General features: G+C 57.2%; 10 protein-coding genes across 10 annotated transcripts; 7 read left to right on the forward strand and 3 right to left on the reverse strand.

The window, feature by feature from the left end:
- Window positions 1–380: 380 nt before the first annotated feature.
- On the forward strand, window positions 381–3192 carry F5144DRAFT_590313 (nucleotide-diphospho-sugar transferase; the record flags this gene model as incomplete). The annotated part of the gene is made up of 8 exons (XM_066790146.1): window positions 381–416; window positions 558–585; window positions 650–756; window positions 829–1413; window positions 1482–1840; window positions 1909–2722; window positions 2757–2958; window positions 3011–3192. 8 exons carry the CDS (start codon window positions 381–383, stop codon window positions 3190–3192), a joined length of 2313 nt encoding a protein of 770 aa, XP_066646480.1.
- A 521-nt stretch (window positions 3193–3713) lies between these two features.
- F5144DRAFT_609826 (uncharacterized protein) lies at window positions 3714–8639 on the forward strand (the record flags this gene model as incomplete). The annotated part of the gene is made up of 6 exons (XM_066791642.1): window positions 3714–3917; window positions 4064–4353; window positions 4429–7098; window positions 7157–7342; window positions 7395–8219; window positions 8286–8639. The coding sequence occupies exons 1-6, from the start codon at window positions 3821–3823 to the stop codon at window positions 8637–8639; spliced, it is 4422 nt and encodes a 1473-aa protein (XP_066646481.1). The 5' UTR covers window positions 3714–3820.
- A 469-nt stretch (window positions 8640–9108) lies between these two features.
- F5144DRAFT_562050 (cytochrome c oxidase subunit VA-domain-containing protein) lies at window positions 9109–10400 on the reverse strand. Its single transcript, XM_066788289.1, has 5 exons — window positions 10290–10400; window positions 10019–10210; window positions 9804–9849; window positions 9611–9728; window positions 9109–9520 (listed from the first exon to the last, which is right to left on the reverse strand). The coding sequence occupies exons 2-5, from the start codon at window positions 10198–10200 to the stop codon at window positions 9399–9401; spliced, it is 468 nt and encodes a 155-aa protein (XP_066646482.1). The 5' UTR covers window positions 10201–10210; window positions 10290–10400; the 3' UTR covers window positions 9109–9398.
- A 1292-nt stretch (window positions 10401–11692) lies between these two features.
- On the forward strand, window positions 11693–13286 carry F5144DRAFT_116905 (GNS1/SUR4 family-domain-containing protein). Its single transcript, XM_066782178.1, has 4 exons — window positions 11693–11767; window positions 11899–12365; window positions 12426–12708; window positions 12767–13286. Exons 2-4 carry the CDS (start codon window positions 11940–11942, stop codon window positions 13099–13101), a joined length of 1044 nt encoding a protein of 347 aa, XP_066646483.1. The 5' UTR covers window positions 11693–11767; window positions 11899–11939; the 3' UTR covers window positions 13102–13286.
- F5144DRAFT_116914 (uncharacterized protein) lies at window positions 13252–14659 on the forward strand. Its single transcript, XM_066782180.1, has one exon. The coding sequence runs from the start codon at window positions 13472–13474 to the stop codon at window positions 14390–14392; it is 921 nt and encodes a 306-aa protein (XP_066646484.1). The 5' UTR covers window positions 13252–13471; the 3' UTR covers window positions 14393–14659.
- Window positions 14660–16116, forward strand: F5144DRAFT_116907 (glycosyl hydrolase family 61-domain-containing protein). Its single transcript, XM_066782179.1, has 3 exons — window positions 14660–15227; window positions 15314–15580; window positions 15645–16116. Exons 1-3 carry the CDS (start codon window positions 14927–14929, stop codon window positions 15998–16000), a joined length of 924 nt encoding a protein of 307 aa, XP_066646485.1. The 5' UTR covers window positions 14660–14926; the 3' UTR covers window positions 16001–16116.
- A 27-nt stretch (window positions 16117–16143) lies between these two features.
- On the forward strand, window positions 16144–16782 carry F5144DRAFT_562054 (uncharacterized protein). Its single transcript, XM_066788290.1, has one exon. The coding sequence runs from the start codon at window positions 16233–16235 to the stop codon at window positions 16641–16643; it is 411 nt and encodes a 136-aa protein (XP_066646486.1). The 5' UTR covers window positions 16144–16232; the 3' UTR covers window positions 16644–16782.
- Window positions 16783–18938: 2156 nt separating this feature from the next.
- F5144DRAFT_116975 (uncharacterized protein) lies at window positions 18939–20547 on the reverse strand. Its single transcript, XM_066782181.1, has one exon. The coding sequence runs from the start codon at window positions 20388–20390 to the stop codon at window positions 19098–19100; it is 1293 nt and encodes a 430-aa protein (XP_066646487.1). The 5' UTR covers window positions 20391–20547; the 3' UTR covers window positions 18939–19097.
- Window positions 20548–21505: 958 nt separating this feature from the next.
- On the reverse strand, window positions 21506–23758 carry F5144DRAFT_590319 (uncharacterized protein; the record flags this gene model as incomplete). Its single annotated transcript, XM_066790147.1, has 5 exons — window positions 21506–21768; window positions 22563–22639; window positions 22937–22940; window positions 23281–23356; window positions 23735–23758. 5 exons carry the CDS (start codon window positions 23756–23758, stop codon window positions 21506–21508), a joined length of 444 nt encoding a protein of 147 aa, XP_066646488.1.
- A 934-nt stretch (window positions 23759–24692) lies between these two features.
- F5144DRAFT_562069 (uncharacterized protein) lies at window positions 24693–26138 on the forward strand. The gene has a single exon (XM_066788291.1). The coding sequence runs from the start codon at window positions 24856–24858 to the stop codon at window positions 25921–25923; it is 1068 nt and encodes a 355-aa protein (XP_066646489.1). The 5' UTR covers window positions 24693–24855; the 3' UTR covers window positions 25924–26138.
- Window positions 26139–26951: the final 813 nt, after the last annotated feature.

The raw sequence follows: 26951 nt of genomic DNA on the forward strand, positions 1-26951 counted from the left end.
AAACCAAGCTTCCATGCATCCCATTGTTGCCCGTTGCACCAAGCTTGCCCAACGCTGGCAGCTTTCTGCGACACCAAGTTGGCGACAGTGCGCAGTGTAGTGTAAACATTGGGCAAGGTGGTGACCAGGATTATGGCAAGGGGATGCGCAGATTTATTAGCGTGGCACAAAACTTTCCCGACCTCGCCTACCAACCTAGGTACCCTTACCCTCCATCTCTCGAGGACTGCTCCTTCAGTGACCCCCAACTCCCGTCTTCTCGGCTTTGAGCTGTCGCATTTTCCTTTACGCCACGAACATCACCTCGGTTTTACTATTCATCAGCTCATTGCTACCCCCGCTTCCGATTTGACGTCGCTAGTGAGGAGCCTTTGCACACAATGGCCGTGCAAGGGACCGAGGATGTCTACGCGAGTGTGAGTGCTTATTCCTGTTTTGTCTGGGCCGAAGCCGGTGATGCGCCGACGCGCTGAGGTGCTACTATTCTGGACGAGAAGCTATCAACCCGGCACTCGGCTTGAAACAAACTGAAAAATGCTAAAACCAAACCGATATAGCTTCTTCTGACGGACACATACCTCCCTGGTGAGTTTGGAGCGCCAATTACTAGACCTATTATGGTTTTGGAGCTAATTCCTGTTTTCTCAAGGTGCCCTGGTGCTAGCCCATTCGCTCCGCGATGCGGGCACCACCAAGAAGCTGGCCGTCTTGGTCACCCTAGACACGGTGTCTGCCGACGTTGTGACACAACTCAAGGTAGGCTTCCTCAGCTCTCTCAAGCCCCTTAGTGTACAATGCACATGTCCCGTGTGGTTGACTGTTGGCTAGGCTGTCTATGACCATGTCATCCCCGTTAGCCGCATCCAAAATGAACATCCCGCAAACCTGGACCTTATGAACCGCCGGGATCTTCATTCGGCTTTCACCAAAATCAATCTCTGGAGGCAGACTCAGTTCCGGAAGATTGTGTATGTGGACGCCGATATCGTGGCCTATCGAGCACCCGATGAACTCTTCAACGTACCTCACCCTTTTTCAGCGGCGCCTGACATTGGGTGGCCAGACCTATTCAATACAGGTCTCATGGTCCTGACTCCAAATATGGGTGATTATTACGCCCTGACGGCCATGGCTCGGAGGGGCATTTCCTTCGACGGCGCCGACCAGGGCCTCCTGAACATGTACTTCAAGAACAGCTTCAACCGCCTAAGCTTCAGCTACAACGTTACGCCCTCAGCTCACTACCAATATGTGCCTGCCTACAAGCACTTCCAGTCCGGTATTAATATGGTTCATTTTATTGGGCCCGAGAAACCATGGTTGCAGGGCAGAGATGTGACCACTGGAAGCTCGCCGTTTGACCAGATGGTGGGCAGGTGGTGGGCGGTTTATGACCGGCATTACCGCAAGGAGGTGCGTTCCGACTGACTTGACCGAGCAGGGTTGCCGCTAATCCGCTGCTGTAGACACCCCGACTGGAGCCATCACAACCAGAGCAAGAAGTTCCAGCGATCGTGCAGTATTTCGTCAAAGGAGAATTCCAGCCTACTATCCGTTATGTTGTCCCCGTTGGCGAACCTCCTAGCGATCAACCAGCACAGCAGTATCCCCATCAGTCTTATCCCCATCCCCAGCAGCAACCCCATCAGCATTCTGACGATCACCACCAACATCATTATGAATCTCAGCACCAATCACATCCTCACTCACAAGGGGCACATACTGAGGTTCCAAAAGGCCAGGCATCGGAGCAATGGGGTTCTCAACCGCCAGTCCAGGCGGAGCATAAGCCCGAGCCTCAACCCCAGCCGGAAATGGCACCAAGCTGGGACGCTCAGCGGTTGGTCATCCCTTACCAGCCAGCTTATCCGGTAACAAGCAGCGCAATAAGCTAACTGAAACCCCTAGGCAACCTCCGCCGCCCGGCTCAATGCCCGAGGCCATGAACTTCCCACAGACGCACTACACCATGTCGTCTGACCCGGCCCCGTTCGTCCTGCCGGCGCGCTATCCCAGTCCACCCAAGAACATGTGGTACGAGGTCCCCAAGCAGGCACCGGCGCAACCCACGGAGAAGCCCAAACCGCTCTTCCCCTGGGAAGCTCATCGGCCACCCCCGACCCGCGTGTTCGCGCACCTGACCCAACCCCAACCGCCCGCACCCGGACCGTTGCCCGTGAGCGCCCGCGAGGAACAGCCAGGTTCGCAAGTGCAGCCCGAGCCCTCCGTCACAGCGACGCAGCCAGGCGAGCCGCATACGCCACCACCGCCGGGCCCGGCCTCCCGCACCGCGCTATCCGCCCCCACAACAACAGACATCTGGTCCTCGTTCCCCCGCACCAACGCCTGGGATAACGTGCCGGAAATCAACCGCTACGTCGACCGCAGGATGCAGAAACATCGCCGCACGCGCAGTGATAAGAACCTCGCCCTAGGCGGTAGCGGAGGCGCGGGAGCCCCTGGTGGAGGCGGTGGCGGCGGCGGCGGTGGTGTGAACGACTTTGCCACGCCGCGACGCGGCTCCAAGGTCACCGACTTCCCCAGCGAGGACGACCGCCCGAGCCTACCCGTCACGCCGGCGCCGATCCGAAGGCCGAGGCGTTGGGTTGCTGGTGGTGACGGTGGTGGTGGCGGCCTTGGCGGCCTTGGCGGTGGTGATGGTGGTGATGAGGGAGAGCAGCTGCTCCAGGGCGCCGAGGGCGTTCCCGGGCAGGCTGATTGGGTATGTGTGCATGGGAACTGGTGGGGCCCGGCAGACTGCCTGTGTGAACTGGCTAACCTCCTTCGCTGCTACAAGGATCCGGCGGCGCAGCTGCGGAAGCTGGCCATGGAGCAGTCGGAGCTGCTGTTCCGGCGGCTCGGAGCTGGTGAGGATGGTGATGGTGGTGCTGGGGGTGAGGGGTTTGGGGAGGAGGAAGAGGGCGGCCGCGCGATCCCCTTGCGCCCGCTCCCGTTTGGGTCTGAGGGCGTCAAGTCCCCGACCTACGTCGCGCCCGCGCCGCCGCCGCAGCTCGTCAGCCCGAAGCCGATGAAGCCGACGACGGGGGCGAGCCCGGTGAATCGAATCCTGGCGGCTGCGCCGGAGATCTTGCCCGAGCAGGAGCAGGAGGGCACAGCTGGTCCGATCGCGGCGCCGAGCTATCAGGGTCCCGGTCCCGCGTTCGAGAAGGGCGAGGATATCCCCACGTTTGAGACGCCCGCGCTGCCGACGGAGGAAGAGCGCGATGTTCTTGACACATAGGGTTGTGTGATGGTTTAGTGACTGATTTTTTTAGGAACCTGGGATCACCGCCGTGGTTGCGGGGCAAGCGCTGTATGATACGGGCTGAGGATGGTTGGTATTGGTGCGGAGGCGGCTAGGCGGGGAGGTTGGGATGGATGGATGATGTTCTAGCGTTTAGGGGGACTCGGAGGACATTAATGGGATTCTTTGGGATTTTATTTGGCATTGTGGTATTCTTTTCTATAGTATGGTTGTCGTCTGTTTGACCGCCGTATTTGGCTCTTTCCTGTCTTTCCTGTATTTCCTAGATCAAGCATCATCGTTTTGTTCCCGGGACATTCCGTTTGGTTCCATCATTTTATCGAAGCACTTCCTTTGGATTGTCTTAGCGGAGGAGCGATGGTAATGACAATGAGTAATGCGTGGAAGGAATGCAATGCATATTACTAGTAGCCACCAGAGCGCAGTAGTAGCCACCTCGTTAATCTATCCTCGTGCCTGACCGCTGGGCGCGCCAATAATTTGAGCCCAAATGCATCCCCTCCACTCTGTATGCGGCTTTCCATCTCTCGGAAGGTACGCAGGTTTATTTAACTGATGGGCCAAATTGATGATACCACTTACAAAATACCCAACTCCTCTGCTCGGAAAAATGAAGAATGGCTGGTTGCCAGAAGGAGGAGTCCACCTGAACGTTCGTTTATTCTTCTATTGTTCCTACTGCTATTGTTACTTTTCGATTCGTTTTTAGGAGTTTGAGTGGTTTATAAATTAACATGGCCGCTTCGGCCTCTTCAGATAACTTCTTCTCATGAAGCTAACTTTGGTCACTTTGGTCAGTTCACTCGCTCAGCGCTTCGACCAATCAAAACCACTCCAATCGACCCCAACTCGCCAACTTTAGCGACTCGCCGCGGTCAACCGACATTCCCCACGACCTCATGCCGCCCATTAAACAGAAACGCCGGAAACCGGCGAGAGGAAGTCGAGCAACCCGTAAACCGACACCCGAAGAACGGCTTTACGAGGTTCGGGATATCCTGGACGAGAAGTCCGCGAAGGGTACACTATTGTACAAAGTAGACTGGGCCGATAACCCTACTACCGGGGAGCGGTACGAGCCGACTTGGGTAATCATCACCAATACCCGTGCAGCTTTGCGCGTTCGTTTGCGCCCCCGCTAACCACGCTGCACCCTCATCCAGGAGCCCGCTGAGAACGTAACCGAAGCTGCAGTCGCCGATTGGGAGAGGGAGAAACGCCGACGCGAAGACATTGCACGAAGACGCGACTCTCACCCCGCCGTGGAATGCGACAGTCGGCCGCCGGTCCTACCCCTGAGCTCGAAGCGCAGACGGCAGCCCTCAATTGCCGACGAGGATAGGCCGGCGAAACGATCTCGAGAGTCGGCCGATTCTGGATACACATCCACCGACGGAGACCCTGAATCAAACCCCCAGCCCAGCGCCCAGCCCAGCGCCCAGTCCAGCTGGGCGCGTGTGCCGTTAGTCCCGGACAACAAAGGGGAGCTTGTTGTTGAAATATCACGCCCGCCCAATTTTGGCCCGTCTGAGTATCGTGTCATCAATTCCTCTCAACCCGCACCGTCCTCCCAAGCTGTGGACAACGCGGCCCCATTGGGAGGTAGCAACGAACAAGAGAGCCAACTCAGCCGGAGAACCATCCAGGATTCGCAGGACTGCTTTGACTCCCTTCATACCCAGTCTACCGGCCAATCAGCCACCCACCCTAGCGAGCCGACTTCGCAAACTCAAAGAAGTCGTTCCGACCTCGACATACCGTCGCGCCAACCGGAAACCTCTCATCACGATCCCAGCCACCCAGGCTTGCTCGAGACGACCGAAGGAGCGGCATCTCACAACATTCCGCACTCCAGTTCACGATCTGATCCGCAGCTTGGACACGATTTAGCCTCGGACGAGAGTCCTTGGGGCGAAGGCTTTCTAACACAGCCCGACTACGAGCCCCCAATTTTCGGCTCTGAGGCCGAGTCCTCTCGACCCCCTGAAAGCCTTTTCGGTAGTCAGAGCTTTGGCCAACCCCGGGATCACAGGACTGCCTCACGGAGTTTTTCTGCTCGCGAAATCAACTCCGTTCCGAGCGTTTCCAACTCTCATTCACAACAGGCTGCCCAGCTAGTCTCCTTCAATAGCAACAACCCGGGCCTCCTCCCGTCATTCTCTGAACGCGGTAGACTGGACGATATAGTTCCGGAAACTGTCCCCAGGCTACCCATCACGAAGTCGCCCTTACAGATTCCTAGCCAAAGCGCGAGCAGCCCACTGGGAGGAGGAATCTCACTCTCGTCTACCCTAGATAAGGAGAGGAACGCGCCACAGCCTTCTACACCCCCGAACCGAATCATGGAGGGATCAGAAGAAGTAACTCCGCGCCTTTCGGCTGTCGAACGGATGCGGCAGTTGGGTGCTCGAGTATTTGGTTCACCACCAGGAACACCCTCCTTAGAAAACGGACCGGGTCAGGTTATCGGCACGTCGCCAGCAGTTCAGTCCGCAGAATACAGACATGAACCAGCACTGATATCTCCATCGGCGGTTCTTCCGCCGAGTGGGAATTTTGCTGAACAACTGGAAGCTTCTGCCGCTCCGGTACACTCGTCCGCCCAGATAGCAGAGCAGCTTCCTGCGGTTCATCTCGGCCAACAAGCTGGAAGCCTGGGCCATGATAGTAGCATGGATTTCCTACCTACCGAGACACCAATCATGGACGGACCCGCCGAGTTCGAGCAGCAGCCGGTAACAGTGGCACCGGCGGATCTGACAACTTTGGTCGACCCCCCGCTTGTTCCCCACGACGACCTCTCTGCTGACGACCAGGTTCTCGGTGTTGATAACTCTGCACTGGTGCCTTTGGATCAGCCTGACCGGTCTCAGTCCCCGCCTGACATGGGGCCAGATGAGCAAGAGGACGACAGTCATGTGCGGCATTTTACCGTGACGCTTCCGATGGCCGCCAATACCCGGGCAAAGTACCTCGACACCATAACGGAGAACAAGGCGACTCTGATTAAATTTGGCGATGTGTTCGCAAATTCATACACGAGTGATCCGGATCCGGCTCTGGTTACGAAAATCGATGCTATATTCGACCGCTTGCTCAACCTCTGTGACCTACCCGCGTATGAGGACGACCTCCCGGAACTGGGCAAAGTGGACATGATGAAACACGCGACCAACTCAAACAGCAAATTCTTGTTTGTCTACGAGTTTATCAACGGTCTCTGGGATATCAACGCCCGAATCCTCGTCATCTCCCAGCCTGGCCGGGCCTTTGAGTATTTGGAAGCGGTCGTCTCGGCGACAGATTGCCCATACACAATCCTTGGCCAAGAGAGCTCCGCTGAGCAGAGCCCCGAAGTGACCTCGGTTGTTCTGGCTGTAGCTGGTAAAGACCTCTCCGCGGTTCAAGGGGGTGTTGATGTCGTTATCGCATTCGATCATACGGCCCGATCGGTAGAGCTCCCGGCGTCTCTAAGCTTTGAAGCCATGGCACCAATCGTCCTCTCTTTGGTTGCCACCTACTCGCTGGATCACATCGATCAACAGCTTGAGCAGACCGAGCAAGAACTAAACAGTGTAGAACGGCGGAACGCCCTCAATCTGGCTATTGCAACCGCAATGGACTATCTTAGGAATCCCGATCGGCAGACCACCGAGCCGCATCAAGCGGCCAAGACGTTTGCCGCCTTCCTAAGAAACCCGGATGATGGCCTGGATTGGGAGGCCCACCCGCTTCCTGGCGACATCTTCGAGATGTGGCTCAGTTCACAAGAGCGTACTCAGGAGTCTCAAGCCGATCTTCTGGTTGAGGCTGGCGGCCGGAAACGTCGCTTGGTGAGTTACTTTGTGAATCCAACTTAATGGGGGTTCTGGAACACTAACAGAATGACAGGACGGCATAGATGATGGGATTCCCAAACGGCCGAGGCTTCTCGATTCCCAGATTCCGTCTCGCAACTCCACACCAGCGAGGATGAGCGACTTGCTGAGGCAGACGCTCACGAACCACCCGGTCAACGGGCCGGCCGGCCAAGTTGTCGAAGTCCCCGTGGAGCAGCTCGAGAAGATGTCCGCCAAGGTAAGAACAAGGCAAACTCTTCGAAAAAGACCACGTTTCTCACTCTATCTAGATTGCGGAACTGGAAAGCCAACTCATCACACAAGCCGCCATTGAAGCCAAGACGCGTGAGCTTTGCACAAGTCTGGAGTCGCAACTCCGGTCTTACGAGCGCACCGTTCAGTCGTTGGAGCCAAAATATATGGATGCCCTTCGCGATCGTCATACCTTTGAGAAACAGTGCCAGAAGGCCGTCGAGGCAGCGAGCGCCACGGCCGCACGTCTCGAAACACAAAATGCCGAGGTAAAGGCCCTGCAAGAGAAGAATAAGCTTCTGGAATCGAAGCTTGCCGAGGCTCGCGATACGCTAGCAAACTCGACAGTCCCCGACATTGCGAAGGTTGCCCAGGCGGAGAAGGATCGCGACGAGGCCCTCGCCACGGCTGAAAAACTCGAGAAGAAGGTCCAGAGTGTGCAGAACGAGGCCGAGTACAGCCGAAAGGCGTACCAAGACGCATCCAATGCGCACACCGGCCTCAACCAGGAGTACCAGGAGCTGAAGAAGAAGGTCGCGGAATCCGAGAGCCGCGCCAGTGAAAACCTGCGCAAAATCCATCAGATCCACGCCCAAAACGAAATGAACGAGGTTAACCGACAGATCGACGAGCTCCAAGCAACCCTCGACAACCGCGAGCGCGAGCTGGAGCGCGCCAAAGAGGAGCTGAAACTCCTCCGCAGCGGGCGCCGTGAGACGCGCCAGGCTAGCGTCCCGCGCAGCCCACGCATGGGGGTTATGAGCCCCCGGCCCGCCCGCGGGGTCGGAGCCAGCAGCCGAGGCACTAGTCCTGCGCCCATGAGCTCCGACGGACCGAGTGTTAGCGGCGGCGGCGCCGCGCCGGTGCCGGGCATGACTTTCTTCCCACCCGTCGGGGGCGCTGGTCGCTGGGGTCACCTCCGGGACTAGGGGAGCGAGGGTGACCCCGGCGCTAATGGCTGCGGGGTGACGAGTCAGCCGGTGCCCAGTCCGGCGGGCGGTGATCGTAAGGGGAAAAAGAGGAAGTCTAGGACTCAGAGCACGCGGGAACCAGATCGAGCGGAATCCCCGATCTTGGGCGAGCTACCCAAAGGCGGGGACGAGGATGAGGATGGCTATGAGCCGACAACGCCGACACGGGCACCGACAACGACGCGGCAGCTGAGGTCGGCGACATCTTCTGCATCCAAATCCGCTAGGTCGCAGCGGTCGTCTGTGAGGCAGCAAGGAGATCACGGCTGGGATGAGGAGGAGAAAGGCGGCAGCTCGGGAAAGAAGCTTTGATGCCTCGGTTGCTTGAAAATGAGGCAGGTTGGGGCGTGCATACAAGAGACAGGCAACTGTTGGGGCCTTAGGGGAGGCCGGGGATGGTGCTGTTGGGAAGAGGGGGGAGGCCGGTCATGCGTCGGCCTCCGTTCTACTTCTCTTTTTCTTATTTCCTTCTGCGTTTTAACATTCATCATACTGCATCGGACAGGACGGGGAATATCATGGGTCATGGCATCGGCGGTGGTTATTCGCCAGTTGGCAATCAGGATTGGGAGGTGATGATACCGGTGGATGGATAAAGCTCAAGACGGAGACATGATACCCTTCCCTTTATTAAAGAACAAGTAGGGCTGACTAGAGAGTATGCCGGTTGAAGTATGAAAGAGCTAGTGATGAGCGATCAACAAGACAATGGGCGGTTAGCCATTTCTAAGCGATGATATTGTTCAGACGAAGTCGAGAGGCATCCCGTGATGGGATGTTCCATGGCGAGGAAAATGAACTTGATATCTCTTCTTCGAACTTAGCTTTTTACATCCAAGCTCCGCCTTGCCTCCCACCCAGTTCTCAACATCACTTCTTCACTCCGGGCCGTTTCAAGGCTCCCGGCATCTTCCTTGCATCTGGCAAACGAAGTCTAGGTATGATGACATATACAGATTGATTTGCACAACCCTCCACAACCCGATGGAAGACAGGGTGTCTATGGTATCACCCACGGCGTCGTCAGGAAGGGTGTGCGATTTCCTCAACGAGGAAACCCCGGTACTTCGTTTATTTGGCCTCCTCCGGGTACATGTCCTCCTTGAGCGGGATTCCGAGCTCCTCACGCAACGGCTTGAGCTCGTCCAGATACTGCTGGTACTGGCCCTTGTTCTCAACCTTGGCCTTGATGCCTATTTGGCCCCGTTAGCTTGCTGTATCTATTGGGGCGGGGTCGACCGAGATCAATATTTCCCGCATGGTTTTGGGTGGAGGTTTCGTACCCTCGAAGATCCGGACAGCGGTGGGGAAGTCGTTGACTCTCCGCGCAGCCCTGAGGGCAGCGGACACAACGGCGGGAGAGGGGACGAGATCGTAGGCGAAGGCGTTGTTCAGGTTGCGCTGGGTTGGTAAAGCTCCGGGTTAGCGGAGGGGCAGCAAGGTGGATGGGGCCGGTTGACGGTGGTGGGGTTGTACCTGGAGCTCGAAAACGTCCTGAACACCGTCAAACTCCTTCTCATAGCTACCCAGGACCTTATTATCAGTAATTGGTCGACCGAGAAAGCCATGGTGGGTTGTGGTAAGTCGGGATGGGTGGACCAAAACGGGTCACGTCATGGTTTCGAAAGAGCTCCGCGGAGCTAGGGAAAGCTCTGTTTTTGCTCCACGAATCCCCGGTATTGTCGACTCACCGGGCAGAAAACTCCTCAAAAGTCTCCTCCTGGTGCTCGGAGCGCAGACGGGCGGATGTGCTGAAGCTCGGGGCGGCGAGGACGGCGCGCGCGGCGATGGGTTGCGGCCGGGCAGCGACCAGGTTGGCGCGGAGCAAGTTGGAGGGGCCGCGAGCGGCGACACGGAGCAGGGAGGCCGACATTTTTTTTCCGCTTCAAACGATGAGAAATTGAAAGGCCAGAGCCGGGAGGGGTGGTGAGGCGGACAATTGGTGGGGTGGGGAGACTCAACTACTATGGGCTGGCTCAAGAGAGCTTGGTTCTCAATTGAATTGGGTGCAGACAGGGCCAGTGTGCGTTTGGTGTTGATCCTGGAAATTACGGATATTCGCATCGAATGATGTTTCGGCTATGCGATGCTCTCTCTGCTCGCCTAGTTGCTTAGCGCATTATTTTTCTTGCTGTGTCTGCACCCCGCCAATAAGATGCTGGGCATTGAACCGATGGGAATTCCTCGCCACCCTCGCCTGCCGGGCTGCCCGTGGCCGACCTGGAACCATGAACTGCCAGGTCAACACAACATCCCGACGACGGCAACATTTTTGAAGTCGCCCGGATAACGCTTTAAGTACTGCCTAGTTCTTGCACGCCAATGTATAGCTATTCTAAGTCAAGAAACCCATCGTTCTTCACACCATGATTGAAAGATACCGAGGCTACCGAGGTAACAGCGGATCCACAACAAGAATGAAACCCCAAGCTACTCTACAAATACAACCACCGAATGGACAACATATATATCAACAAGTCTGACCACCCTCATCTCCCGGGGCCGCGGGACCCGGACTGCTGTGCGTGTGCATCGGCGCTCCGGAGCTCCGAAATCCACAGCACGACATAGTTACTCGGCACCGCGATGCCCTCTCAAGCCGGCCTTGGCGAGCCAGTGCCTGCCGTCCAAGGAAATCCTTTGGCCAATGCTCGGCCGTCCTAGGCGTAAATTCGAATCCTGACTTCTGATTCACTGCATCATCCCCGACCCCGTTCCCGACGGGAGCTTGATGCAACGAAGTAGCGAGGGGTGGATTCTGGCGAATTGCCGACTTAAAGGGGCCGAGCCGAGAGAGCCGATTCGGCTATCCCCGTAAAAGCGTTGGTTTGACAAACCTGCAAGCTGGGGAAATCGATGCAGTGAATCGCCGGTCTTGCTCCTACTACGAATACTGTTATTGTGTTATTGACAGGCAATCCGCTGCTTATTGCTCTTCCATGCTCGATCGTGTCCGCTTCCAAGATGCCGGGACCCCCGTGAGCCCCGTTAAAGACGGCAAGAGACAGCAAAACCCAACAAAACCAGATCCAAAGGCCGGGATTCCCTGTGGGGCAGATCTGACATAAGAGTAGGCGTGTCTTGATTGGGCGGCAAAACTTCACATGCAGGAACAAGGAAATGAGAGCCAAGGCTAAGCTGTTCGTGGCTTCTCCTTTTCGGGGGTGGACTTGCTGAAAAATATTTGGTTCCATTGTCCGTGAACTCTCGAAATCGCGATTCTTATTGCGACACACTTTCCTTCCCATTGTCAACTCTCCCGCGCTCTCGTCTTACGTTTTCGGCCTGCGAGGGTGCTGCTTCGAACCCCCTTTCTCTTCGCTTCGTCTCTTTTTTTGGGTTTCTTCAATACTCGGCCGCCGTTTGGCATTTACTTTCGTTGGCGGTCTTAATCCATCATCTCTTTTCGACGTGTCGCGTGTCAAACATTGCATCAATAGGTAAGTTCGATAACCCGGTTTCTCCCCAATGCATCCGTCCGCCAATGCCCCAACAACCCGCTCGAACGGCCGTACAAGGTGCCGTAGCAGCTGTCATACCAGCGCTTGCTGACACGTTGTGTGCTGCGCAGAATAATTGCCCGAACCCTGCCGTCGTGGAAACTCTCGCACAATGGCGACCGCGTCCCCCGTGGCTGCTCTCCTCGAAAAGCTGCCGGTTCCGACCCTGGACCGGCCGTTCGGCATCCATCTCTGGCCCATCTTCAGCAAGGCCTTCGAGTACGTCGTTGGCTACTCAGCCGATGAGTTCACGTTCCAGCCGGGCTCGACGCCCATGTCGACGCTGAAGGAGACGAGCATCTTCATCGTCATCTACTACACTGTCATCTTTGGCGGCCGGGAGCTTATGCGGAACCGCGAGCCGTTCAAGCTGCGCACTCTCTTTTTGATCCACAACTTCTATCTCACCGCCATTAGCGCTATCCTGCTCGCCCTTTTCATCGAGCAGATCCTGCCTACCGTTGTCCGCCATGGAATCTTCCACGCCATCTGCGCCATTGAGGGTGGTTGGACTCAGCCCCTGGTCGTGCTTTACTACGTGAGTCTCCTGCCAACCGCCTTCCCGCGCGTGCCGTTGTGGTGTGCTGACACGGATTAGTTGAACTACCTCACCAAGTACCTTGAGCTTCTGGATACCTGCTTCCTCTTCCTCAAGAAGAAGCCCTTGACCTTCCTCCACTGCTACCACCACGGCGCAACGGCTCTCCTGTGCTACACGCAACTTATTGGGTCGACGTCGGTCTCATGGGTTGTCATCTCGCTGAACCTGATGGTGCACGTGGTCATGTACTGGTACTACTTCCAGAGCGCCCGCGGCATCAAGATCTGGTGGAAGGAGTGGATCACCCGTCTCCAGATCATCCAATTCGTCATCGATCTCGGTAGGCTTGAACCCCGTATTTGTTTCACCGACAGTTGTACTAACTATACGCTCCGCAGGCTTCGTGTACTTTGCGTCCTGGACCTACTTCACCTCGACCTACTTCCAGTGGCTTCCCAATGCTGGCAAGTGTGCCGGCGAAGAGTTTGCTGCCTTCTCAGGCATGGCTATCATCAGCTCCTACCTCTTGCTCTTCATCTCGTTCTACCTCGCTACATACAAGAAGGACGGCAAGCGGCCCAGCGGGCGCAAGGCCGTGCGGAGGATGAGCCAGGCCCCGCTGCCGGACCCGATCCACGGCTCGGCCGCGAATGCCAACAGCTACGGCAACGGCGACGCTAAGTCCACCGGTGTTAAGACTAACGGCACTGCCACCCGTTCAAGGAGGGCTTAAGCGTTCTCATGGCGAGCCTGTCGCGGTGATTGCACATAGTGCCAGCCCAAAGGACGATACGGGCAGCTTTTTGGACCGCAGGGGCAATGCCTACGGATGCATGTGCTCACGCACGACGTGACGGCATGACAGCTAGGATATCATGGAGTGTGATTTTGTACAACACGCAGCCGCGGGACAGTGGGTGTGCCACTTGGGAAGGGCTAGGCACAATTTCCTCGGAACCATCATCACGGTATCTCGGTATTCATTACGGAGTTGGACACGGGGAAAGGTCATTTGGCGGTGGGTTGGGGTGGGGGCGGTTTCTGACAACGACATATAGGCGATCAAGGGCGTGGCTATATTATGATGGCGGTGAAGGTGTACGATGACGGATGAGCCGAGTCGGGTTTCGCCACCACGAGCGACACCGACCGGATCGCTAGGCCGGGCTGGGAGGGAGGGTTGCAGGCCAGATCGCGGGGCTAGCTTGGGACGGCGGTTCGCGCGGCGGACGTGGCTGGGCTCCGGTTCGGGTCTTTCGATTTTTATGCCTTCGTTTCGTTATGTGTATACGTTTGTCCTGTACTACTGGCCTGAGCGGATACAAGCGAGGCGCACCATTAGCAGTCTTAATAACATTCAGTTGAACATGAGGGGTGGGTGGCATGGGGTGTGTTTCCTGTGCTGTCGCCGGGATGTCGTTGCAGCACTGCATCGAGACAATGTGAGGGTGGCACTGAAGGGTAACTATCAATACCCAACAGCCGTGAGTCAATATGGCGAGGACAACATCAGCTCGCAGTCAAATATGCGAGTCTGCCCAGTTTCCCATCATGGCCCAGCGGGGGTGCTAATAGCGCGACGCGCTGGACTTCAAAGCCTGTCGCATCAGTACAACATGTCGACCAAAAGAGGGCCGAGTTCCCGGGCGCCCTATAATAAGATGGTCGAGTGCGCTGTTGCTCTCCCGCTCTTGATGCAACATGATCGATGCTGGGCGCCGCTGCGAGCTGTCATGGGGAAGCTTGGAATCGGTGCTATTAGTAATGTGTACTTTGTTGGGCAACACTGGCTGCGGGATGGAAAGGGGATCGTGAAACAACACACCCAGAGAAGCTCTAGCTCGTCAGGGGTGTTACCGCCGCCGGCGAGTCTGCCGAACAGATCGAGCCAAGTGGATGCACGAAGGCCAAGATGTCATCCCAAAACATCCCCGGAGCGGATCATAAACCAAACAATCCGTCGGAACCACTTGGCCGGAGCCGCACGCAGTACCGGAGTTCGGACCGATGCCGTCTCGAGGTGACAGCGAGATTGGACAGGACCACGCACCGGGTTGTCTATTGTTGCACCCTAGCCGTCCTGTGGGGGTGGTCCCCCTTTCCAATCTCGTCCAACCGGGCTCATGGGCGCCGCTAGAGTAGCGAGCGAGAGAGGAAATCCGGGGAACAAGGGGGTGGCATGATGGTGATGGAGCCGCACGCCCACACCCGCTTGGCCAGACCAGCTCGCTCAGTGGCTCGCATGGGGCATGCCAAGACAATCCAGTGTCGTTCCGTCAAGGAGGCTAGGGGCCTACTTCCGCTTCCTATTCGAGAAGTTGTAATAACGACCCGGCGTTGCGTTGGGTGTTGGTCTGGCCCCACGACGATGCCGCCCCCGGACCCGGACGGGAAGGGAGGTGGTTGACGAGTATAACAGGCAATGCCTTGCCCCCTCGATGGGAATCATGAGTTCTGCTTCTTTCCTCTTCAGCTGCTCTTGAGTCTATTCTACGACAGCCACCACTCCCACCACTACCCAGACCTCCCCCAGGCAAGAAAATAATATCACAGCCACGATGAAGGCCTTCTCCCTCGTCACTCTGGCGACCGCCGTCAGCGGCCACGCCATCTTCCAGAGGCTGTCCGTCAACGGTCAGGACCAGGGCCAGCTCAAGGGTATCCGTGCCCCTTACAGCAACTACCCCATCCAGAACGTCAACGACGCCAACATGGCCTGCAACGCCAACATCCAGATCAAGGACAACAACGTCATCAGGATCCCCGCTGGCGCCCGCGTTGGTGCGTGGTGGCAGCACGAGATTGGCGGCCCCTCGGGCCCCAACGACCCGGACAACCCGATCGCTGCCTCCCACAAGGGTATGTCTCTCTTGGAAACTCGTCGCTCTGAGTCAACTATCACCAAATCCAGCCTCACTAACATGATCTCGTTCCTCCCCTCACAGGCCCCATCAGCGTCTACCTCGCCAAGGTCAGCAATGCCGCTTCTGCCTCGGCCTCGGGCCAGCAGTGGTTTAAGATCGCCGAGCGCGGTGTCAACAACGGCGTGTGGGCCGTCGACGAGATGATCTCCAACAACGGCTGGCACTACTTTGACGTGCCGTCGTGCGTGGCCCCCGGCCAGTACCTGATGCGCGTCGAGCTGCTCGCTCTGCACAGCGCCAGCTCCGCTGGTGGCGCCCAGTTCTACATGGAGTGCGCCCAGGTCGAGAGTAAGTCTTTCCTCCCACCTCTCTCTACTTGGAATATGAACAAACAAGTTAACACTCAACCCAGTCACCGGCTCCGGCACCAACTCCGGCTCCAACTTCGTGTCCTTCCCCGGCGCCTACCCGGCCAACCACCCGGGCATCGTGGTCAGCATCTACGACAGCACGGGCAAGCCGACCATGAACGGCCGCACCTACCAGATCCCCGGCCCGGCCCCCATCTCCTGCTCGGGCGGCGGCAACAACGGTGGTGGCGGCAACCCCACCACCACCGCCGGCGGCAGCCAGCCCACCGGCGGCAACGGCGGCGGCAGCGTCCCGCTCTACGGCCAGTGCGGCGGCAACGGCTACACCGGCCCGACTACGTGCGCCTCGGGTACCTGCAAGGCCTCGAATGAGTGGTACAGCCAGTGCACTCCGTAGAGGGTGGTAAGGGGGTGGTGATGGTTGTGGGGTGAAGGGGTCCGGCTTCTTGTATATAGTTGGCCTTGCCTGTTTTTTTGACTCCGTGTCAAATAGCCTTGCGAATCAAAGTACATACGCAACAGTGTGAGGGTGTCTGGTTTCAGCTTCGTGGTGGTGTGATTTGTGACGATGTACATCCATGTATGAGGCCGGAACGGCCAGCAAAAACTGAAATAGAAACACAATACCCATGTCCACGGCCCGTCAACAAATAAACTTGGCTTGGCTGGTTTGCTCCCATGTTTCGGCGATCCCGGGCCCCGGCCGGAGTAGGCCGAAGTGGGCCGGGTCGGGTCAGGCCGGGCTTGCGACCTCCCTCCCGGCCGGCCTACCCACTGTTTGTTTCGGGGCCCCAGTTTCGGCCTACTGTGTATTGCAGCCTGGGCTCGGCCCGGCCGTAGATCTCTCTTTAACGGAGCGCGGCGCAGCGGCCGTGATTGGGGTCCGCATTGGCCAGACGGGTCAAGCGGGCGGTTGGTCTGCTATGCGTGGGCTCGGTCGTCCACATATACTTTTCCTAGGGAGGGAGAGAGGCCTGGGCATACAGGCTCGCTTATCTTGGCTCTTGGCCGCAGTGATGGGCCGGGCCCGGGTGATGTGACTAGGTGATGTGATGGGCCAACGTCCAACTCAAATCTAGGGGAGCTTCCCTGGAGCACACTCCGAAGACCCTCCCGGGCCGTTGCCTGACTGTGTCCCGCAGGGGCTCTCATACACAAGCACGCAGGTCTAGATTCGTACCAAATCTAAAGGAGGTGTCCCACGCCGCCGGGAGTGTGATCAAAGTGTAAGTCGTTTACTTGGCAAGCAAGGGTATACACTACACCTGCCTGTTCCTTAAGCAGGAGGGAGGGAAGGCGGGGTTTTGGTCTAGGCCTCCTCTGGACCATCTCCACCACAAGCTTCCGAACAAAAAGACGTTGAAAACGGTGGTGGTCACCGTTATCTTGACCCGAACCGCCCCCGACCCCCCGGGGCCTCCCGGGCCTCCTGAAACCGTGATCGCCCTTGCCGTCACCGGCATCCTCGCCGCCCGACCTGGAAAGAATCTTGCCGTTGCATTTTGTTTCAACGCCCCTGGAACGCATCCTCATGCCTGGGTTGGCCTGGGTTGGTATGGGTGGGAGCGAGGATGCAAGTCGACGTGACAGGCGTCTCCTTGCATGATGACGACTTTGTACATATGTCTAGAGGTACGCAAGACACTGCAGGATACGGACACTACGCTAGACTGCAGAGACCACACGCGGGGAGGTAATGCACCGGTGCGGCGGCTGGCGATGCAGTCCCTGCGTCTCTGTGGCACCTTCTGATGCACTCTGATTTGGTTGATCGTCCGAGGCATGGATCCAGGGATGCCATCGCCTCGGTTGGCTCGCACTCTAATTATCGTGTAAGTGGCACCTGTATTTCTTCGCTGTCCGAGAGGTATGCCAGGGTTTAGAACCACAAAGTACCACAACTACAATGTGATGTTAGTGATCAACTCTCACTCCAACAAAACCGCCGATCCAATGTTGACGTGAGAGGATATGGGCCAACCATCCCTCTTCTCGTCGGAAAGACTCCCTTCCTGAGCAGCCATGATCCCCATGAAGCTGAGTTACACGCACCAATCCCACTGGCGACATGGCCCATCGCCACCCGGCGCGGGGGACAACCCTCCATCCCAAGCAACCCCAAGAAAAAGGGGAGGGATGGATAAGGTAGCATGTCCGATCAGGGCGGGGTAGACCTGCCCCTGACTATCTTGTATCCATCCATCCATTCAACCACCCATTCGCGTCTCCCCCAAACGAACCTTGCCGCCGCCCCGTCGCCAACGTCTCTTTTGTTTCGTTTCCCCCATCTTCACTTCACTAGTACAGTCCAAGCTCCGACCCGAGCCTAGCAATCGCAATCGCCGTTGCATGCCACGTTTTTCGTACCTTGCGGCGGCGCATCTGCATCCGCGTGTGGAGTGCTGCAGGGAGCCTTGAGACGAAGCGAGGGCGTACCCGATATTGGCAGCAGACGGGTTTGTGGAATTGCGCCGCCGTTGAAAGGAATCCTTTTTTTTTCACTTCCTGCATAGTTACAAGTAGTTAGCCGCTCCGAGATAACACCCTCGCCTCACCGTAACCGAGCGGTATGGTCGGATCAGACCGGATCCCATCATCACCAATGTGACTAGTCAGTTAGTTAGAACAAAGGCAGCCCAGGGGAGAAAGAGGCGCGAAACATCCCCAAGACACGGCTCGGCGAAGGGGGTTGTTGAAACACTCAGCATCAGCCATCCCCCCTGCTTGGCCTGGCCAGGACAGGAATCCTTCCCGGGGCGAGCGAGGGAAGATCCAAGACAGCGAAAAAGAAGGACTTGTTTCTAGAACAAACTCCAAGACAAGGGGAAAGAAAGGGGGCGACAAAGTCATCGGCGATGCGCCCGTGCAACCCCCAAAACTGACTTGCATTGTGTTTTTGTAGTCGAACCAGGGATGAGCCAGTCTCAGCAAGACGGCATCCGAGCAAATGTAAAACCGGCATGTCGTCAGGGCGAGTGCGCTCAGGCTCAGCCGCCTTGTCTCAGTGACGCCGATGCGTGCATGACCAGAAACGGGTGGCGAAACAAAAGCCTCCAGGTCTGAGAGCAAAGCTGCGATTAACGACAGACTACCTGAGTCAGTTGTGTGACGAGTCGAGTCAGTGTCGATTGAGCTATCAATCACATGCAATGGGGGAGATTGGGAAGCGACAATGAGCGATTATTTTGATGGCAAGTCAGATTTGTTTGATTGCTTGATTCAAAAAGTAAGAAAAAGAAATATGCCAGTCGGATATCTCAGTCTGTTGCTGTCCTGTACTGTGCGCTGTGCGGCATGGTATCGTCATCCCCCAAAAAAACCCAAGTCATGTCATGTAGATCCGCCGTGGAATCGTCATTTCCCAAACGCCTTCTGTGCCCTGATAAACCTGATAAACGCCGAAGATCCCTATCCCAACCACCCATGGATTGATTGCCCACTGTCCATCAGACGCCGAAAAAATGCAAGCAAAACTAGATCCTCCGTTTCTGTTTTCAAGACTTCCCCATCAGTTTGACGCTCCTCCTCCGAGCCGACAGTCCGCTCAGGATCCCCTTCCGAGCCGTCGCCGGGCTGGGTCCACCGGGCGAGGTCGGCGACAAGATATCGCTCGGCGGCGATGGCGCACCCATTACCGTGGCATTGCGCTTGACCGCCCGCAGGATGTCGTTGTATGTGATTGGCGTCACTGGAGTCTTTGGCCGCTGGTCAGGCCTGGGTAGTTGCTGTTGTTGTTCTGTTTGTTGTTGTTGTTGTTGCTGCTGCTGCTGATCTTGTTCGTACTCTTGCTTGCCCTGCTGTGGTTCCTCGTCGACACGGTGCACCGTGGCGGGCGAGACCATAGAGTTCCTGTTCGAGGTCGTCGCAAACGAGGTATCCAACTTCGGAACGGCGGTCTGCGGCGAGTTCAGGTTTGGCCTGCTCCGCCGGCGGGCCAGACTGAACGACCGGGTTACGCCCTTAAGCAGCGTCGTGGGAGTGCGGGGTGTCTTGATCGGCTGCGTCTCGCCTTCGAGGCTGTCCAATGCCTTGGGGATGTCAAGCGTGTAGGTGCTGCCGTTGGCGTAGGGGTCGATGCTGAGGAAGGTCGGCTTCTTCTTGGTCAGGATTTCGGACAGGAGCATGCTCCTGCGGTCGCCCGGCGGATCCTTTCTGAGGCGGGAAGAGAGCGACGAGGTTGCGCTGGCCGGTGTGCTGGGTCGGTCCTCGGTGGTAGCCGACCTGGTTATGCGTGGCTTGGCCGGGGCCGACGACTCGACACTCGATCGCGTCGTACCCAGAGAGCTGCTCGACATTGGCCGTCTCCGCGTCGCAGGCAGGTCCACGATCGACGGCTTTCCAGAAAATACCACCGAAACCGCCCTTGCTGTGACCTCATGGCTAGCCCTGGTTGGGGAAGTCGGGTCCTCCACGCTCGAGTCATAGTCGTAGTCGGAGAAGTCGTCGGCGTCTGACGAGGCGTCCTCCTCAGACGAGAGGTAGACATCGTGCGGGGTGGTCGACTCGGCGGTGCTCCCAACCTTGATCCCCAAGTTGTCAAGCATCCTGGATGCTCGGAGGGCACTCTTCGCGGGGAGCTGGGGGACGTCGTCGTTGGCAAGGTTCGGGCTCGGCGCCATGGTATCTTGGTTGTCCATGTCGTCGAACCTGTCAAAGATGGGTTCGTCGAAAGTGGTTGTTGCTTTGGAGAGGGGAAACTCGGGTTTATCGTCGAACACCTGGTTATTTGTCATGCCGATCGTATGGTCTGCCTTCCCCACGGGAAGGGTTTGTTCCACCAGAGACATTGCCCTTGAGGGAGAGCTGCGTGGGTCGGGAGGTTGGAAGCGGTCAAGGGAGCAGAGAACAGTGGGTTCTGGGGAGAGAAGCTCAAGACAAGGTCAATCAATGTCTCAGCCTCCTGGACTGAGAATGTTCGAGGGATGGTAACGAAATAGCAAATAGCAACGACTGGTATGGAGGAACATGCTCCGAGAGGTTGGGGGGGTGGGAGAATATTTTAATGCAATCGGCGCTGCCCAAGCCCTCCAAAGGTGGGCATCACCCACCCCGGAGCTGATGTGCGAAGAAGTGTCGAGTGCCAAGAGAAACCCTTTCTCAGAATGTTAACGGTCTGCAGAGACAAGACCCGCCGTCACAACCGACCGCATTCTGTATGGCGTGTGTGTGGGTGTGTGTGGGTGTCTTGGGTGTGCCCCCGGTGCTGCGCAGGAAATGCATGTCCCTCCGTCCCGCAATGGCTGCAAAAAAGCAGGTCCGTTACGAGAAAGACGGATGAATGGCCTGCCCTCCTGCCCTCGCATGACACGCCCTGCATCCCCTTGTCCCTTGCCCCTGCCCCTGCCACCGACGATCCCTGCTCAACGCCTCCACAGCGATGGAAAGCAAGGATGGGGGAAGCTGCGAACCTTGATCAGCCCGTTTCTTTTACGAACGGCCAACAGCGCCCCTCCGCCCCAAACTCTGATCAGTGAGTCTGAGATGACGACTCAGGATGGTTGCGAAAGTTGCACCCAATGCTTCAACGGAGTCATCGACAACTCCACTGGAATGAATCGGCCGCTGGTTTGAGCCCGGTGGAGGCTGGCTATCGTCTGGGCTTCCCATCGAGGGCTGCCAAAATGGCGAGCCCTGGTTGGCCATGGCCGATGTTTCAAGTAGAACCGACCCTCGAGACCTTCAACGCGGACAGCGAGCAGAGACGGGGAAATTCCTCGCCAAGCCTACGATTTTCGACATGATGTGCCCACTAACCTCCTCTCGGCTTGCACTCTAAAGAATCAACTTCCGCGCGCAACGATCCCTTGAGAAACTCATTTTTTTTTCTGCATTGTGGTGAGGGCCGTGTCCGGTCTTCGCCGCTGGCTGGTGAGCATTCCGGAGCCGGAACTCTCGTTTTCCATCACAGCCACTCCCACTGCCTCGTGTAAGTCTGTAAGCCTGTTTGCCATTCCCCAACCTCCCGACAGTCCAAGATCTGCGCAGTCTGTTCTGTCATCAGTGCCATCAGCCCCAGCCAGCCCGGTTTCCCGAGGGCCTCCGAGCTGTCGACAACGTGACCGGCGAGCGGGTGCGATTCTCCAATCAGCCGTGGTTCGCCATTGCCGCCGCTCTGAGTTGGGATCTGGGTCGTCGTGCCAATGGGCGTCGCCCAGGCACCTGCCCCTCACCAACTCACGAACCCACGCAGCGCCGCGCTGCCAATGAAAGATTCGCGTGGGAAACCCCTGGGAGATCTTGAATGGTCCCCCGCGGCCGATGAGAGGCGAAACAGGTTCGCGTCGACGGAGGTGCTCGCAGCGGCTGGATGGTGTCGCATGGTGTTGCATGGCGTCGCACACCACCATCTTCGCAAATGTAAAATTTGAGTAAGAGGGCTCCGGGTCGGTCTGAGTTTTCGTCCTGCCCGGCGGCTGCCCGCCAGACCGTTTGACCGTTCAACCTGTCGCGATGCAACGGAGCCCGACCGACCTGCCCGCCTACCTGTGTCGGCCACCCGAACTAGGTAGTCACTTCGTGCCTGTCTAACTTGTGACGGCCAGGCCGAAAATGTGAACCAGGTGCTTGTTGAGTTGGTCCTCACGGCATGAACTCTCAGATTGATCTAAACCCAGCATGGCCTCCGAATCCCGCCTGGCCGCAGCCAAAACGGAAAGGCGTGGTTGACTAAGCCGGCTGTCCTGCCTTTGCTGTCGACTCGGACCTGCTGGTCCCAAGGCCAGAATTGCAGGCGGCCGGGTTCGCAAGCAGAGACCATCAAGGGCCGGCCGATGGTTGTGACCGCAGCGCCGGCAAAGTATCTTGGGTCGAAGCTGACAAAACCTCCGTCTCGCCAACGGTGTCCCCAACCCTGAGCCAACCGCACCGCAACCACACACTGCCTCTGGGGAGTTAAGCGGCATCCGGAAGTGGACCCTGATCTGCAATTCTTACTCAACATCTGGAACACAACAACTCACCTCGCATCTCGCAGCAGGCAATTCTTCCTTCTAGGTTGCTCTTCCTCACCGCGCAACACCGCGCAACACCGCCCATTCTGTCCGCAGGTACATGTACACAGTACCTGTCCTATCCCATGGGGATCGTGCATGAGCGTCCCCGTCCTGCAGCGGTTGGCACAAGGTGATTGTGGCGCCGCCTCGTGCTAACCATTGTTCAACAAATCAACTCGGACCAAAACGCGTCCAAGCTTCAGCTGCGACTGCTGACCGACTTTCTCTCGGATCCTTCTCCGAGTTCACTCGCCCTTCTGGGTTTTCTCTCAGCCTTGGTCGGAGGAAACTTGAGGCCGAAAACGCGGCTGCGTCTGTCTACCTTTGCCTCGGGTCCTCACGAAACTCAAAAGATGGTTTGTATGTACCCCGTGCACTCCGTTTCGTTTCACGTATCTCGGCGACGAACACCCCCGGCATCCTGGCTGGTCCTCTCATCTTGCAGTCCCGGTATCAGCATCCAGAACTAGGCGCCTCACGGCCCAAAGCGCCAACATCAAACCTTATAAGACCTCGTGGCCAAAGGCTCGAAACAAAGCTGCTTCAGACGATAAACGACCCGTCACTCGGGCGTCAGGGTGCGATAGGTGCACTGTTTTCAGCCAGGGATCCCCAATACTCTTCTTTCTGTTCATGGTATACTCAAGGTCACTGTTTCATCCGGATTGACTCCTCGCGGGCTTACCTTGCCTTTCCGTGCTAGCTCCCGGCCTCTCACCATGGAGGTGGTATCTCTTCGTCTGATCTTGATGAACGCCAACCTAATTCTGGTCATTGCGTCATGCCCAATCAAGGGTTGTAGCACTGTTGGTCCAAGCTTCAAGAATACCGTTCCCATTCGGGGATCACAACTTGTCGTTTCCCATGCTTCAAGAAAAAAAAGCAGATCATAAGACATGAAGGGAACGGGCATCTCTCTTGGACGCCAGCATATCATCCCACCACCCCTTTCATCCCTTTCATCGGAACACGAATACTTCGTACACCCTCTTCTTTTTTCCCCAAGCCCGTTTCTTATCGAATGGAAAATGGTCCGTGCACAATGTAAAAGTCCAACCAAATCTGGACTAGCGCAAAACATGTTTCTAAAATTGTTTCAGCTCCTGTTCGGGCTCCCCAGACCAGACTTTACGGGTTACACTACCAAGATCTGTCGCGGACATGGTGCTTCTGATTCCAACGGTCGGGATAATTCATCCCCCTTTAATACACCATCCCGTACGCGACTAAACGGGGATTCACTCGGTCAGCAAAAGAATCTGCACAGCCAGATCAGCTCATCAACCAAGCAAGGGCTTGAGTGTGTCGCTACCCCGCCATGCCTCGTGGGCTTGGTGCGGCACAGAAATAGACTCGCAGGAGGCCACCGACAGCCCGGCTCTTGCGCGTCTACAACACAGTACTGTGTAACAGGATTATGAGGCTGACTCGGCTCAGCGACGTCAGAGGACGAATCATTCCGCCGGCCGCATCGCAACCCTAAGCGGCAGAGCGCCTGACTCGACGCGCGTTGCATGCCAGGCTGAGGCTGGGTTCCTGGAATATGTTCAGCTTGAAAGGATTGCCATCCACATTCGGTATCACCGCCCGATGCCCGTTCCCGCTCCGGTGCCGTTGGAAATATTCCGCTGATGGATTTGCATTAACTTCCATATGCTGGAAGGGGGGCCGGCGAACCGAGCAAAGCATTCGACACCGGCCACAGTGCAAGACTTTCTTCCACGTGTCTGCCAACGCGCTCGTTCTCGGTGCCATTTTCTGCCCTACTTCTTCTCCCTAACCTAACTAAGTACCTCGCCCATTCCGCACTGTACGTCAACGCGACAAAACGGCACAGGATCAATGGTCGGTCACTGGATGAATTCATTCCTTCAACTACATTCCCCACCTCACGAAACGTGTAGAACACTTCGTTCTCTCGCTGGTCAGGCACAGCCAGCGTCCTCCATGTTACCGCCGTTATCGGCATCTAATGGGCTACCTTGAACAAGCGAGACCAGGTTCAACGCAATGTTACACTGCATACTGTTGACAATGCAGTTGGCGATACTTCACGGCCGGGTCTAGCCCCCACTCACGTGATGCACACGACAGCGCTTATTGTGCTACAGTCCCGACGAGGCTTTCTGTTGCCCAACTTTTAGCATCTAACTTATCTTTCTGACTACTTCCTCGGCCATGGATTCTTGCGTGCTTCAATGACAAGTAGTGTGACCTATTCTTAGCGTACATCAAGTCATCAACGGCCCAAACAGACACCATGAGAGCCGGCGCGCTCACTCTCTGGGCCCTCGGCGCGGTCGCCCAGGTGGCAGCAGCTTCTGACTTCAGAGATTGGTACCCCGAGTACGGGTCTGTCTTCCAGACCATCCTTGAGACGCACTGTTCAACCGAGTATGCGGCCTGGGTCGCCGGCTCGCCGGCACGTCCCGAAGACCACACGGCCAATGGCACCACCTCGACAGGACAGGCCGTGGTGCAGTGCATACTCTCCAGCACGTCCGAGTTCATGAAGGCCAACATGGCCTCGGCGGCCGTGCTACTTGGCATCATGCCCTTCGCCCTGTCGGTGCTGGGGTCCAGTAGCGAGGAGAGCGCCCTCCTGTACGTCATCGGCCGCCGCCCGCTGCTGACCACGTTGCTGCTAGCGGGCGCCCCCGTCGTGGTGGCCCTGCGGCCGTTCGAGTACAAGGACCCCGTGGGCATCCTCCGCGCGCGCGAGGGCCGCTTCTACAGCTTCCACATCGGGCCGTCGTGGGTCGTCCTGGCCCTTGAGTACATCGTCGCGCTCGCCTCGGTCGCCAACGTCGTCCACGTCACGTACGGCCTCGGCGTCGGCGTGACCACCATGATCCTGCCGGACTCGAGCTACTTGCCGGGTGTGTGGGCCGCCACGGGCATCGCCGTGCACGTCATCGGCGCGCTGTGCCTCAAGTCGCGCCTGCGGCTGCTCACCCCGGAGCGCGAGCCCATCCTCGCGTCCGAGCTGACCCTGTCCACCGACAAGCGCATCACGGTCGAGACCGTGCCCGAGACAAAACGCTTCCTCCTCCTCTCGTGGCTCACCTCCACCTCCACCACCTTCCACGTCATCTTCGGCACCCTGGCCTTCTCCAGCATGCAGTTCATCTCGGTGCGCGACGCCTTTGGCGTCATCGGCCGCTACACGGCGTCTGTTACTATCTGCCGCGTCGTGCTCATGTACGAGCTGTCCGGCCTGCGCACCGTGGTTGATGGGGGCAACTCGATGACGCCGCCCGCTGATGATGGGCAGGATCCTGTTGATGGTTTGAAGGCGGGACCGCGTGTGTTTACGTTTGCGCCGTGAGTGAACCTTAGGTTGGGCGACGGATTGCCGGCCATGCAAAATATGGGGCCTACTTTGTACATAGCGAGGCAAGACGGGTTAGAGCTGATGAGCTATGACTATGACTAGAAGTGCATGGGGATACATTGGAGTTGGGCAAGCTCAGCGTTGCTTGATGTTATTGTTGTTTTACCCAAAATAGCTAGCAGAAGTTGATCAAACCTGCTTCCCAGCCATCTTCTCCACCCTCCCGAGTTGACCATGTTCCTTCCCACTGTGGCGGGCCTTGACACAACATAACGGAGACGGCACAGTTTCTTGTCAACACGGCCTGCCTGTCTCGCCTGTGTAAGCCGAGCGGAAGATCGACCTGTCGTGCCACACAGCGACCGAACGGCTTTCGCTGTGCCGCAGAGCTGGCCAGCTAGCTCTTAAGCATCTGACATGCAACATCCGTCATGCAGAGCTACCTCATCCCGCTCTGTTGGCCGTCTCTGACTCCCCAAAAAGTAAGATGGGGTCGAATAGATCGAAGGGATCGAATAGAGAGCGTGCAAAAAAAGTTAAAAACAGCACAGCAACCCGCCCCCGCATCCCCCCCTCTTCCTACCTGACCCCAACAATGCAGCAAACACCCACGGACGAAAGATCAACAAGACAAAAAAGGACCCATCTTCACCCCATGCTGACACCAATGGGATTGGGTTGGCACGAGTTCGAACCAACTGAACCTCACAGGTCTTGACCCGGATTCGCTGCTAACTTTCCAGCCGCTGCCCGACTCAGCCCTCTCCCCGACCCCCCCTCTTGCACCCAACCCCCCGAACACTGGGGGGTGGGGAGAAGGAGGGTGAGTCGTCCACGTGTGTGGAGGATTTTGTTTGTATTGAATTGGGATTGGGATATGTAGGTCTCGAAAATGGCCGCTTTGGCTGCTAAGCCACGCTGGGGCTGGTTGGATCCTTTCTGTTGTGATGGTGGTTTTTAGTGGTTGGTGTGAAGAGACTGTGTGAGTTGTGCAGCTAAGTCGTGCATCTTGACTTACATCC

Source organism: Chaetomium tenue, assembly GCF_020726465.1.
Source record: "Chaetomium tenue strain MPI-SDFR-AT-0079 chromosome Unknown F5144scaffold_2, whole genome shotgun sequence".
Classification (NCBI taxonomy): Eukaryota; Fungi; Ascomycota; class Sordariomycetes; order Sordariales; family Chaetomiaceae; genus Chaetomium; species Chaetomium tenue.